Source organism: Sciurus carolinensis, chromosome 6, assembly GCF_902686445.1.
Source record: "Sciurus carolinensis chromosome 6, mSciCar1.2, whole genome shotgun sequence".
Classification (NCBI taxonomy): Eukaryota; Metazoa; Chordata; class Mammalia; order Rodentia; family Sciuridae; genus Sciurus; species Sciurus carolinensis.
The window spans coordinates 147,717,736-147,731,738 of record NC_062218.1 but is presented as its reverse complement, the minus strand read 5'-3'; the positions used below and the strand labels follow the sequence as shown (position 1 = coordinate 147,731,738).

The window sequence follows — 14,003 nt, the reverse complement described above, 5'->3', positions numbered from 1 at the left end:
ACAGAATCTCCATCCAGCAGGGTCCACCCCTCTCTCTTTCTCCCTGTCCTCTCTTTCTCTCTCTCTCTTTCCCTCCCCCCCCTTCCTCTTTCCCTTTCTCCCCCCTTCCCCCCACCCTCTCTGGTGTAGCTGTCTACGGCAACCAGCGTCCTCCTCATCTACACGCACTGAAAGGAAAGAAACATCTTTGGTTGGGAGAGAAGGAGGAAAAAAAAAAAAAAAAAGAAAGGAAAAAACTTGCCTGGTTGTGGAAAATGACACTTGAAGTAGCAAAGCCGGCAGCGCGAGTTGAGTCTATTGTTTCTTAAATTGCTATCACGTTTTTTTTTTTTTTTTTTCTTCCTGATTCTTCAAGTGAAGGGTACCTCTACAAAAGGAAACTCCAGCCCCTCCTGTTCTCCACCGGCCTGTGATCACTACCAAAAAAAAAAAAAAAAAAAAAAAAAAAAAAAAAAAAAGCAAAAAAAAAAAAAAAGGCAAAAAAAAAAGCAAAAAAAAAAAAAAAAAAAAAAGCACCCAAACCAAAAATCAACCAACCAAACAACCCCCAACAGCCAAGCATACATCTCTAATTTTTTTTATTTTGGTCTTTTCGTTGGATTTTCCCTTTCTTCTTCTTTTTTTTTCCTCTCCTTTTTTTTTCCGGGTTTATCGCTCTGCTTTGAACGAAGGTTTACATTTTTTAAAAATTTGCTTTCCAGCCCGCCTTGATCTTCTAGTGCGAGTTCATCGACTCAAAAAAAAAAAAAAAAAAAAAAAGCAACTCTGGTTGGCGTTTTCTTTTTTTTTTTTTCTATTTTTTTTTTTTTTTTTCTATTTTCGAGGGGGAGGAGATTTTCCACAAGAAAAGGTTGTTTTCATGTTTGGGATTCAGGAAAGCATCCAACGGAGTGGAAGCAGCATGAAGGAAGAGCCGCTGGGCAGCGGCATGAACGCGGTGCGGACGTGGATGCAGGGCGCCGGGGTGCTGGACGCCAACACAGCGGCGCAGAGGTGGGTATCGCGCGGGGACCGCGGCCGAGGGAGCTAGCTGCAAGCGGGCGAGCTGGGAGGCGGCTGCCGCCGCGGCTGCCCCGGGGCCGGGCCGCACAGCTGCGTCCGCCGCTGCGCTCCGCTAGCCGCCGGAGCTCCGCGCTCCCCGGCTGCGCTGCATTCGTCGCCTGCGGCCGGAGAACCAGGAGCTGCCTGCGAGGAGCCCACGCTTTGCCGGCACTTTCCGCTGCCTCCTCTGTGACTGTTTTCATTTTGTTTTAACCCAGAAGAGGCGTCTCGCCAGCATGCTGTTGGATATCTGTGTTTTTGTGATCGTTCTTTCTTTTCTGTCAGGCTATATCTATTTTTCTTTTTTCTTTCCTTTTTTCCTCCTTTCCTTCTTTCCTTTTTTCTTCCTTCTTTCCTTTCTTCCTGCCTTACTCAATTTTCTTCTCTTCTCCCTCCTTCCTTCCCTCCTCCTCTTTCTTTCCTCCCTCCATTTCTTTCCTTTTCTCTTCCTTTCTTTCCCTTCCTTCTTTCTTTTCTTTCCCCTTCTTTTTAAATTCCCTTCTTTCATTTCTTTCCCTCCTTACCTTCATCCTCCCTTCCTCTCTTCCTTCTGTCCTTACTCTTCTTTCTCCACTCTTCCCTACTCTCCTCTTTCCCCTTGCCTTTACCTCTCGGTCTCTTCTGTTTTCTCTCCCCATTTCTCCCTCGAGTCTTCTCTTATTTCTCCTATCTGGTTCTCCCTCCCTCCCTCTCTCTCTCTCTCTCTCCCCTTCAGTTTTTCTCAGTCCATCGGTAGAATAGCAACTCCCAACTTTAATTCTGACATCTCCTAAGTCTTCCCCACCCCCTGTCACCGTGGCCTCTTCCAGCCCCTCTCCCACTCAAAGCTCCCCAGATGCTAGACTGTGTGGCCCGGAGGCACTGCCCTTGGAGGTTGACTTGAGGAACTTCCCTGGGCACACCCAATGCCCTTTTCCAGGGGCTCCTGGTCCCAAGTGAGAAATAGTGCCCTTTTAATTCCCGGCCACCAGCTGGGCTTAGGGGAGCGGGAAACCTGGTGGCCCCAGGCCGTATCAGACTCAGAGAGTGCGGAAGGGGAAGAAGGAAGATGACTAATTACATCATCCTCAGCTTCCCGGGGCTGGAGACAAGTGTCCAGAGCACTGTTACCATCCCCGCTGAGCACAAGGTTGGGGGTAGTTGGTAGTGAGAGTGAATTGGGTAACTGGGCTGAAACGAAAGTGTGTGTGTGTGTGTGTGTGTGTGTGTGTGTGTGTGTATGCGCACGCGATGCGCCCTGTGCTTGTGCATGTATGTCCCTCTGTGCGCTTGTGTTGGGCAGGTCGGGCTGTCAGTGGCAGCCGGCACCCCTGGTGCCCAAGCCTTCAGTCCCCCAGTGGGTGAGCTGAGCTAGCAGCCCTGACCCTTAGGATTTCTGGAATGACTATGAGGATTTCTGCAGAGCAGAGAAACTTTTCCAGGAGAGGTCTTTACAAAACATGTTAGTTCTTTCTCCCAGAGACCACCCCGCCCCCCGAAAAGTCTGAGTCCCATCCTGGCCCCTTCTCCACATGTTTTGGGGGTGGAAATTTGGTTTCCCCAGGCCAGGCATCAGCAAGACACAGGAGGTTTCCTGGAGGGTGGCTGTTACAGCGATAAGTGGAGCTTGTCTTCATTCATTTCCACCTGTCCTTGTACCTGAGACAGGAGATTCCAAAGAGGAGCGGGAACCTACTCCTATGCCCCCTCCCGCTAAACTTTGAGCTCTTCAAACCTCCTTCACTGCCACTTTTCTTACCACCCCCGCTCCAACTCAGCGCGGCTCAGGTCGGAGAAAATGCTTATAGCGTTTCATCTCGCGCGCAAAACCCAAACAAAACTTTCACACCTCTTTGGCGAGTTTTGAGGACGGGCTCTGCCCTCCGCTGGGAGGACAAGCACAAGCAGAGACATGCATACTGGGTTATTGGCTACTTCTGGGGCGCCTGAGGGGTCGTGGAGGGAGTCCACTGGATGTTTTGGGGAAAGAGGAGGTGGGTGTTTGAGGATTCCCGGGTGTGTACTGGTAACGAGAGGGACGCGAGTCGAAGTCTTGCTCTGCCGTCTAACTCTGCGTCTTTGGCCGCAGCGGGGTGGGTCTGGCCCGGGCTCACTTTGAGAAGCAACCGCCTTCCAATCTGCGGAAATCCAACTTCTTCCACTTCGTCCTGGCCCTCTACGACAGACAGGGCCAGCCCGTGGAGATCGAGAGGACAGCCTTTGTGGGGTTCGTGGAGAAGGAAAAAGTAAGTGGGCGCAGCGCCTCCTCCCCTTGTTCGCGGCTCGGGGAGCAGGCCCTGATGCCTTGGGAGGCGTGCTCCTCCATGAGTGCTAAGCATTCACAACACACTCCTGTGAGGGGTCCCCAAGCCATTTCCCGTCCCGGACGAATCTGGGCTCCCAGTTCACGGGGTCCTGCTCCATAAAAGTTCGCGTGGAGCCCCTAGAGCTGGAGAAAGGCGAGCCCGGCTTCACAATCCACTGTCATGGGTGCCGGGATGAACTCGTCTTCGACTACCAGACCACACAGCTGCCTCTGATGGCCCAGGCCCGCGTCCCCAGGCCCTGGGAAGAGGATCACCCCTTCGCGCCCCACGGAATTTTCTGGAAGGGGAGAGAGAGCAGTTTGGGATGGGAACGAAGGAGGGATCACAGTTTGCAGCATTTTCTGTTGCTCCGGGGCTCACCGGCCCGGGGTCCCGGCTTGGGGAAAGTTGCCTCGAAGTTGGTCCACTCGCTCACGCCGACCTCTCTCCTGCGTCTCTTGTGTCTTTGCGTTCTGCTGCAAACTAGGAAGCCAACAGCGAAAAGACCAATAACGGGATTCACTACCGGCTCCAGCTCCTCTACAGCAATGGTGAGGCTCCCGTCGGGTCTGTGCCTGCACTCTGGGGTTCCATGTCCAGGCAGGGCACTCAGGGATCTCCAGGCGGAGGAAAGCCTCCCCAGCGAAGCTCAGTCTGCCATTCTGCAGGTGACCCTAACTCTCCTAAGTTTCCTCTTAGGAAGTTTCACCGGCAGGGGCCTGCAGTGGCCTCAGGGCCGCTTTGTCCCTCCAGTACGTACTTGAGGCCAGGTGTGGTGCCCCAGTCTTCTCTGGGTCACTTGCCTTCTTTCTCCCCTTCCTGAGGCCTGTTCCTTCTATGTGGCCCAGACTCCAGGCCCAAGGTTAGCAGCGGTGGTGGCCTTAATGGCTCTAGGCGATGGCAGAGGGGCTCCTGCTTGGGAAGGAAGAGTAGTCAGGTGGGGGTCCTGCCCCATTCCTAGTTACAGGCTGTAAGTCTGACTTCTTAGAACACCTGAGCTAGGCCAGCGTCAATTCTCTGACGCTGGGGAGGGAGGTCCAGGCTATGCCTCTCCAGGGGTGGGAGTTCCGATCCGCCTAAGACCCTTTCCCCCTTTCATGTGCTTGAGTGTACTTTTGTTGTAGTTGCTATTTGTTTTGTTATTATCGCCCCTTCCCTCGTGACTGATCCTCCTTCATTTCTCATTTCATTCTCTTTCGTTTCCTCCTCTTTTCCCCAGGGATAAGGACAGAGCAGGATTTCTACGTGCGCCTCATTGACTCCATGACGAAACAAGTAAGTTTCTTAATTTCGCGCTGTGGGGGTGACACTGGGGTCACAGATTTCCGGGGAATCAAGAAGCTTGTTGCTTTCCAGTGGGAGGACTGGAACTCAAACCCTCCATGCTAGTGTGGACCTGGGACCACGCTTTCCGTGCCGCCTTCCGGAGCCCATCCGTGCGCTGGCGCCTCCGCGTGGGGAGCGTAGCTCGACGGCTGCTTCCCTCCAGGGACAGCGCAGGCCTTGGGAATTGAGCCCGCGGGGTGCTGAGTGAAGTGAATGGGGGCCGAACTTCCTCTGACTTGGCCCGGCAGCCCCAGGGGGCGCAAAAGGTGCTCCGGGGCTCTGGGGTAGCTTGGTCTTAACTTCTCAAACCCAAGCCAACCTGGCGTCGCAGGGGAGGCCCTGGGCCGAGGAGTTGAAGTGTAGGGGCAAAGGAGGCTTTCCCGGGAGTGCCGATCGGGACAGGGCACAGATGACCACTCCACAGATTTTTTTTTTTTTTTTTTTTTTTTTTTTTTTTTTTTTAAGGAGGTGATAGTGGAGGGCAGTGTTGGAACAGGGAGCGACAATTGTTAAGGATATTTTGCAAAAACCCTCCCGCTTTTGCCTCCAAGTTTGGCAGGATGCCAGGCAGCATGAGTGAGCTTGCGGTCTTAAAGGTACATAGACGGCCTTTTCCTAAGCTCCCAACACGCGGTGTCAGGCAGTATACATTAAGGTTGAGTTATGGTTTAAAAGATACAATTATGAGCCGAGTCAGAAGAGAGGCCTGACATTTTAATGAGGCGCAGGAGTTCTCCCCCTTCTTAATTTTAAGAAAAAAAGTTTAGTTTCAGAATGAAGTAGCTGGTTAGGTAGTTGCAGAACTTAGTAGCAGAAATAGGAAGACAGCTTTATTGGGTGGGGGAAAGAAATCAGAACAAAGAGAAAAGTTATTCATTGTGTACTACCAGCATTTAGTTAGAGGATTACAATTTGTTTACTTGATTGTTATTTTAATATGTTCCCTTTAAAATAAGGAAGGTGATGTTCTCTCAAACACTGGTTTAGAGAGTTTGAAATTAGGGTATGCATGCATATTTAAAAACTGCTTTTACATAGGCATGGCTTAAATATGTTGTCCAAAATGCACATTAATTCGCTGTTGGTAATTTTAAAATATACTCAACAAGAACCAGTTTAATAACAGCTAATTTCGATGATTGCTCTTGTATTTCATTGTGACCTAAGTAGAAAACAAGAGGGCATGAAACGTATTTTTAAGAAGAATAAATATCTATTGAAATTGATTTCAGGTTATCTCCTTAAAAGATTTGCCTTTCTTGAAGATTCTGCTCATTACTTATTTGGTAGATCCAGAGTAAATTCCCATTTATACTTTCAGGCTTGGTCTTATTTTCTTTAATGAATTTGATTATTGCACAGGATAATTATCTTGCATAATTATGTGTTTATGTGTTTTGGTAATTTTTTTTCTTGCCAAGCAGGAACACAAAAGCCTGACTTCAGTAACTTTTTTCTTTTATAATATCAAAACAAAAATATCTTAAGTGGAATTTTGTTTTCAAAAATTGTCTTTGATACCCTGAATATCCTTTCCTGCCATTCTTACCAGAGCGGGGAAAGGCGGGGGAGAGTATGAACTCTAATACATATTCCATATGTTTTCATTAGGATTTACTTTTTAAAAGGTAAAACAGTCATAGACACAAATAAGTATATAAGGCCCGTCTGTACAACATTGGCCACTGAAATGTTAAATTCTAGGCAGCACAGTTTTAAGGAGCACAAAATTTGAACATGTTTAAAATGATTCTGACTTAAACCTCCTCAAAACTTTATTTTAGCTCTGTCTAAACAAAACATGCCACCAAGAATTGATTTTTCCATCACGAAATGAACTGACCTTACACACTAACATATACAATGATGGGAGAATAATCTTTTGATTTTTATAAAGCAATACGTCAAATATTTTACCAACAAGGTCATAGAGCTTAAGAGAAGCTGCAGCTAAAGTCATTCTTCAATCATTTGGTATCATCATAATTCTAGGAGAAGGGAAGGAAAGGATGGGAGGGAGGAGTGAGAACAGGATATAGTTTTATTTTTAATGATAGCAGGTCTGAGAAAGTCATTCACCATAGGTGACATCTTATGAAAGTTAAAATTATAGATGTGTGCAATTATATATTTTGGTGGGGAGTAACCTGAAAAAAGGTTTAGTAATTGTCTAAGTTAGTACAAATAGTATGGAGAAAAAGGGATATTTCAAGACATACCTGTTTGTTTTCATAATAATGGTTTAAATAACTACCTTCTCTGTAGCTTTCGATTTGAAAGTCAGTTCTTGCTCATTATCCAGTTGCTTGTTCTTTGATTACCTGCTGTAAGAGTTTTGAAAGTAGGTTAGCTACTTGTGTACACAGTTAATACAATAGTCTCCCAAAAGCAGATAGATCAGCAGGAAGAAGTCTACCTTTCCCTAGCTGTGACATAATATTTATATTTAACCTTAGAGAGTAAAGCAGTAGATCTTAATCTAGCTTGAGATTATTTTATAATTAAATGCCCAGTCTGATTTTAAATTTCTTTCATTTTTTATTTTACTTAAATATACAGTGGTCCCTTTAATCAGAAATAAGGCTTGATATAAGCTGACTAATTAAATGGTTACTTTATTCCCCCTGGGAAATTCTTCCTGATAGATTCCAGATTTTGATTTTAGAGTGCAGAATGGAATGCTTCTGGTGATGTGAGGAGTTCTGATGACATCACAAATTGTGGTGGGAATACCTGGCCACTGTTCAAGTGTCTTCTTAGTTGCTTGTTTATCATAACATTTTTTTGTAGTAGAGATATGACTTTGAATGTGCGATGTCATATTCTTGATTCCCAAGCTAGGATTAAAATTCTTAAGAAATCTTGGGCAGGTGACTTGCAAAACTAGCTGCGCATTCTAAATTTTCGTAGATTGCTCCTGATCTTGAGCTAGCAGCATTGAGATCAAACAGAAATGTAGTCAATCAACCAAGATGTATTGATATGACACAGAGTTTCACACCTTTTCAAAGTGTCTCATTAGACTGTTTTGGGTAATGACTCTTAATTTTGGACTCTACCAGAAAAGAAGCAGCTTTAATAGAAGTGAGTGTGTAAGACTCTGGGACTCCTTATAACTAAGGCTTCCTTGTAAAATTCATAGAAAATAAAAGTCTTGCTTTTGGGAAGGGTTGTTCAAAACTAAGTTTAGCTGAACTAAAAATAGATTGTTTTCATGTCATTGCTGTTTTTGGTATTCTATTAGTGAGCATGCAAAAAAGTCCTGTAGGATCCAGAAGTTTATGGTCGTTGCATCCAGTAATAGTATCCACTGCAGAAGCTCAGATGAACCCATTGGGTGAGGTCAGAGGTTCAATATGCCTTATTTCAGATTTTGGTCTACTACTTGTAATATGATTACATTCTGGATTGCTTCAATGATGTATTTATCTTTAAATAGTAAAAAAAAAAAAAAAAAAATTATTAGCTCCCCTCCTAACATCTTGCTTAAAGAGTGACATTTTTTTTTTTCAGTGACAGTCAAAGAAAGAATATCAAATTTCATAAACTTATCAAAAACAAAATGTTCCCTGCCCAAGCAAAAACTTTTTTGGAGAAGGGAAAATAGTCATCACCTAATCTTTGTATGTGTGGATTTAAAGGTGGGAGATGTGTGTGTGTGTGTGGGGGGGGTGGACCCACACAGTGGGGGGGTCTGAGTTGCAATAATCAAATGCTGTCAAATTCCTTCTCCCAGCCAGACTTCTTTATATATTGTTTTGATGTTCCCAGTACTTTAAGTAATTGATGCAAGTGCATTTTTTCCTATTGATTATTTTCTTATATCCTGCCACGACTTTGTAGATTTGATTAACAACTCTCTCAGTTTAGGGATCTTCATGGGTAGATAAACACATTTTTAATATATCTATAAGCTCCCAAGGAATTCACCAATCCAGCAGAGAGGTTCTTTCATAGATCTGGGGAAAGAAACAAAAAGGGTTAGAACGAGTTCGTAATCAAGGGCCATATTTCAGCAGCTTTCTATCTCCTTTGGTAACATGTCAAAAATGCAGGTGATTTAAATTTCCTTGCACATAGAGGAATGAAGAAGTTTGGAATTTTTATGCATGATCAGGACCTGTGTTTGGGAAAATGTAAACTCATCACAGTGGAAAATGTGTTGTTTGGAGTCTGGGGGTGAAAACAAAGCTGATGGTTTTGGAGAGATTGCTGGAGCCAGATGGCCTAGTACTTCCCCAGTCTGGCGGTCCAACTGCTCCCTCCTGGATAATATACAGCCATTTGTTCGGGGATATTTACGCTAGAGCTGTTTCCATGTGAATGTTTGAACAGCATTAAAAACGAACATATTAGTAGGGATGCATCTATCGAACTTGTATGACTGTACAGTCTGTTATGTCTGTCTTTACTTAGATTGCTGAGAGGGATGAAGGAGTGTTTGGACATTGGCGAATTGTTGACATAGTTGTTGAGCAAGAAAGATTTGGTTTTAGCAAGTAATTAAAATATATAAGCTTTTGGAATCAAACTAATGGGAATAATGATAGCACCCACCTCAAAACTCTGCTGAGGAAATTAAATGAATTCATACACATAAAGGGCTTAGAACAGTGACTGAGACATACTAAGTGCTTCATAAATTAGCTTCTCCTATTATTTTATTTTTATTATTATTATTGCTCTATTGGGTTGACAAAGTCAATTGTATCTGCTAATGTGGATGTAGGTGTAGTTACCACATGACCAAAATATCTTTTATTACTGCTAGGAAAAGAAATATAATGTAGAATTGATTTGATGATTTAGTTTAGTATTTTTTTTTTTCAGGGCATTTGAATAGCATAAGAGGTTTTGTTTCTTTGTGACAAGAGAAATGTATTCTGCATTGGGTACAAGTTTGCTTTTTATTCAGGGCTGTGATGTAACTGTACAGCATACTGAATATGATATCATTCCTTTGCAACTTTCCTGATCCACATCTGAAAATGGGCCTGCTTAACTATTGAGCTGAAATTACATCTTTGTGATTTGTTCACCAGTAGTGAAGCTGCTAATGGAAGCAAAATAATTTTTTATTTTATCCCACTGTTAATGTCAGATTGCTGTTTGACCCAGTTGTTTATGAAATGTCAGGTTTGTAGGGTTTTCTTTGGCACAGTTAAATTTTTAACTAGGGTTCTTTTACCTGCTAGAAATCTCTAGGATCACGTTAACTAGTGATTTTTTTTTTTTTTTTAATGACCAGCAGTGGAATTGGTTGAATGTGATGATTACTGTTATAGTATGTTCATATCGTAGGTGTTCATATTATTTTTTGATTAGTTCAGTTCTTGGTAATTTGCTACCAAAGGCGTGTTAACAATTTAAATTCAGAGGATATTTCACTTCTGGTTGAAGGAGGTACTTTGTATGTTCATGAACTTAGCCTCTTAAGGTGACAAATTGAATTTGGCCTTTTATTTTGTATATGTGAAAAAGAGTAACATTTTCAAAGTTACTGTTTTGATTTGAGTGGAAAAGTGGGAGTTTTGTTAGTTATAGATAATCTTCCTTTTCTTTCTCTCTCCCTTCTTGTTTTAAACTAATGATGACAAGTCTTCTGTTGTTTAGTTGCAAACTGAGAAAGGCTCCTAATGGAAGCATTTTGTTTTTAAAAGCTGTTCAAATTTTGCTGTAACAATGTCAAAAGTATTCTCCTTGCTCTCTCTCTCATTTTTTTTTTTTTTTTTTGGAGGGGGCCTGGAACACAAAGAGTTAAAACTATTAGAAAAGTAAACAAAGGGAACCGAGCTCAATTCTCTGTACTTCCTTTGGCATCCTATTGAAGTGTGATCCTGGTGTATGTTCACTGTGTATTTTTCGTTTTACTGCGTGGTCTTTATCCATAGTAAGTTTCGGCTCACTTTTAAGAGCCAATGATACTTTAGCAAAGCAGGGGTGAACCTGGACTTCAAAGGTGCCCTCTCAAACAGTGGCAACTGAGGCACTCTTATTGTCTTGAGCAACTGGTTTCCAAAGATGTTGCAGGTTAACTTATAATTGAGCATTTGAAATTGTTGCATTTTATCCTCTAACAGTAAAACTTCCAACACTGCTGTTGCATAAGGATGTGAAAGTTTAACAGCTCCTGTTTTCTCTTCTTTAGTTCATTACAAAAAAACAAAACCAAAAACAAACAAACAAAGCAAAAACCCTTCAATTTGAAAGTGAAGAGGAAAATTAAAAATAATATGCAATATTTTCTGTCTCATTATTTTCTGACTGATCATTAGAGGACACTATTTAGAAAGGAGAGACTAGTTCGTCAGGAAAAGAAATCTGCCTCACTGTTTATCAGTATCACCAGGATTTTAAAGTTGAGATGAACTTATTGCTGTTTACAATTTTACTTTTCTTCCTGTACATGCATTCCCACTGCCTTAAGGGATTTATTTGCCATTGCAGGATTAATGTCAACATCATTTTCACTTGATACTGTATTTTTTGGTTCTTAAGTTACACACTTCATCTCAATTCACCATCAATTGATATATTTAAATAACATATTTTTGTATAATTCCTCTCCCTCTGCTGCCCATCTTTGCAAACAGTCCTCTCATCCTCACTTCTGATAAACACATTGATTTATTTAAACCACTGTTGTCTTTGCCACTCTCACAGCAGATACCTTCCTCCCAGGGAGCAGACACATGATTTACTGTGGAGGATGACAATAAGCCTTCTTCTTGGTGTCCCATTGTCTGGGCCCTAAACCAGCTGTCTATTAAAATGGTTTCACTTAAAATAGTCAATGCTGTTTATATGCTCCTGGGATCTCCCAGCTGATCCAGCCTGAACCAGCTTTATTCAGACCCTGCAAAGTGCATATTTAAATTAGGAAGAATGGCAGAAACTTCCCTTAAGTTGGTGTGAGACGATCCCCATCCTTCTGAGTTTAACTCATTAAGGTTTGCTGAACTCTGAGCCAGTTTTGATGTGTGCGTGCTAAATTAATATGGTAGAGTTTGATGAGGGACTTTCAGTTGGGGTTGCAAGCTGGAAGGAGAACTCGGTGGCATTTTAAGTCTGTCTTATTGTTGACACTGTGTCGCAGAGATGTTAATCCAAATAAGTTTATCATATCATTATATGTTGGATCTGATTGCAGTGTTGGCTTCTGGGCCCATATGTTCTGTACGATGACTGTGTGTGTGTGTGTGTGTGTGTGTGTGTGTGTGTGTTTGTGAACAAGACTTGGCAGTAACAAAACTGCTGGGTGGGGTTGGGGTGGCTTTGTCCTTGAATTTCACTGGAAAGCTAACCCCCTTGCACTGAGTCTCTAGTTGACTCTAGGTACAGGATTTCAGTCCTAGTCCATGGTGAAGTTTCACTTGCTTCTATTTCAGAAGTCACAGGCAACTCTGCTTTCTCTCTGCCTTGAAGTGCTGAGAAGTGCTGTTCTATCCATGTCCAAGGAGAGGGAGAGCAGAAACTTAAGCTTCTACTCCTCCCTAGAGTTCCTAATTATTTCTAAGCAAATCCAAACTCATGGTTTCATTTTTCTATGCTTGATTTGGAGAAAGATTCTCTGTTTTGACTCTGCAGCCAGAAGTGAAGTGGCAGTTTGGTATTTGGTAAAGAGATGTGTTCCAGAGACTCCAGGCCTTAAATAAATGATGTTCGGCTACCAAAGAGAAAACAAGGGACTTCTGGCAATCCATACCATTTCCTTGGGGGAATGGGCATGTATTTGCATTGCAGTGTATCTTTAATCGGATATCGTGGACTCACTGATTTAAACAGAATCATTAGCCTCAATCAAATAATATTCATATCATTTAGAACTAATCAGAATAAGGAAATCTGATTAACTGATTCCCTCCCCCCCCAAAAAAAAATCAAAACAACTTTTTTTTTTAAACAGTAAGGAAAACTTTAATGTCTGTGAATTTATTTACCAAGTTACTTGTTTTAATTTAGCAAGATAAATATTAAAGTTGGAACAAAGGTTATCAAGAGTATTAAAAGAACATACAAAGAATTTAGTGATGATGGGATTTAGCAGAAATGCGTCATTTGAATTTTTAGCACCACATATGAGATCTAATCAGTAATTTACTGTTTTTTAAAAAATATTTTCCAGCAGTGATTGTAGGATATAAAGCGCGTCGACATATTTTTCCGTTTTCAGAGCATTTTTAATTAATGCATTTTCTTGAGTAAAACAACTTCTTGGGAATTTGAAAAGGTCTTTTAAGAATATAGGAATGAATCATCTGTGTGTGCTATGAATAGTGGATGGAAATTTGAGTCATAATAGATTATTAACATAATGTAGATTATCTCTGCAGAAGATAGTTATGAATTACACGGGGTACAGTGATAACCTTAGACTGGGGAAACCTGGCAGGTGATCTCTGTGAATAGCGGGCATCACCTTCACCAAATGGTCAGATTATGTTACCAGGAGTGGCTCTGGTGGACAGTGTGACCTGATAGGGAGGGCTGTCCTGCATCCCCATGACATTCCTGCCCTGAGGTCCATCACTAATCTGAACCTGAGGAAACTCAGATCAACCCAAATTGAGGAATATTTTGCAAAATGACTGGCCTGTATTCTTCAAAATGTCAATGTCAAGAAATTCAAGGACTCACACATGTTTCTTCTTAGAGGAGACATGACAACTGAATGCAGTGGTTAGTATTGGATTTTCTTTTGCTGTAAAGGACATTATTGGGTAATTGGTAATCTCAAGAAGGTCCAGAGATTAGATTATTGTATTGTATCAATGTTAATTTTCTGATGTAGATAATTGTACAGTGGTCATGTAAGATAATTCCTTGTTTTAAGGAAATACATGCTGAAATATTGAGAATATGTCTGCAGTTTACTAAAAAACTTTTTAGGGAGTAGAGAGAAAAGAATAAAGCAAATTTAGTGAAATGCAAACATTGGTGAATCTGAGTAGCAAATATCCTGGACTTCTGTACATATTCTTGCAATTTCTGTTAAGTCTACTATTTTGTCAAAGTAAAAACACTAAAAAGAACTATAGGGTTATGATAGACTAACCATAAAAAATAATTCTGTTTGGGCCAATCATAGGGAAATATTTCCTCCTCAATGTTTACTTTGTTACTAGGTTTGTTTTGCCACGTGGTTATATATCATAACCCCAGTCTGTTTTAAGGACCTTACACACTGAGTCTTATGCTATACCCATCATTTGTAGATTCTGAACCTGCTAGCCTAAAAAACAAAGTACATCAGAACCAACTACCAGTTAGTCACTGCAGCATTTTTATGTACTACATTAATAGTCTCTGGCTAATTTAAGTTTTGTCACCAAGAAATCGAGGGTTATGGGA

General features: G+C 42.1%; 1 protein-coding gene across 4 annotated transcripts in view; it reads left to right on the top strand.

Moving 5' to 3' along the window:
• The first annotated feature begins 527 nt into the window (after positions 1 to 527).
• Positions 528 to 14,003, top strand: part of Ebf1 (EBF transcription factor 1) — a 374,922-nt gene continuing 361,446 nt past the window's right edge. For all 4 annotated transcript variants that reach the window (XM_047556315.1, XM_047556314.1, XM_047556313.1 and 1 more), the window contains exons 1-4: positions 528 to 993; positions 3,110 to 3,266; positions 3,814 to 3,877; positions 4,546 to 4,601. In XM_047556315.1, coding sequence (XP_047412271.1) covers positions 860 to 993; positions 3,110 to 3,266; positions 3,814 to 3,877; positions 4,546 to 4,601 — 411 coding nt within the window. In that variant the 5' untranslated portion in view covers positions 528 to 859. The remainder of the gene's footprint in view (positions 994 to 3,109; positions 3,267 to 3,813; positions 3,878 to 4,545; positions 4,602 to 14,003) is intronic.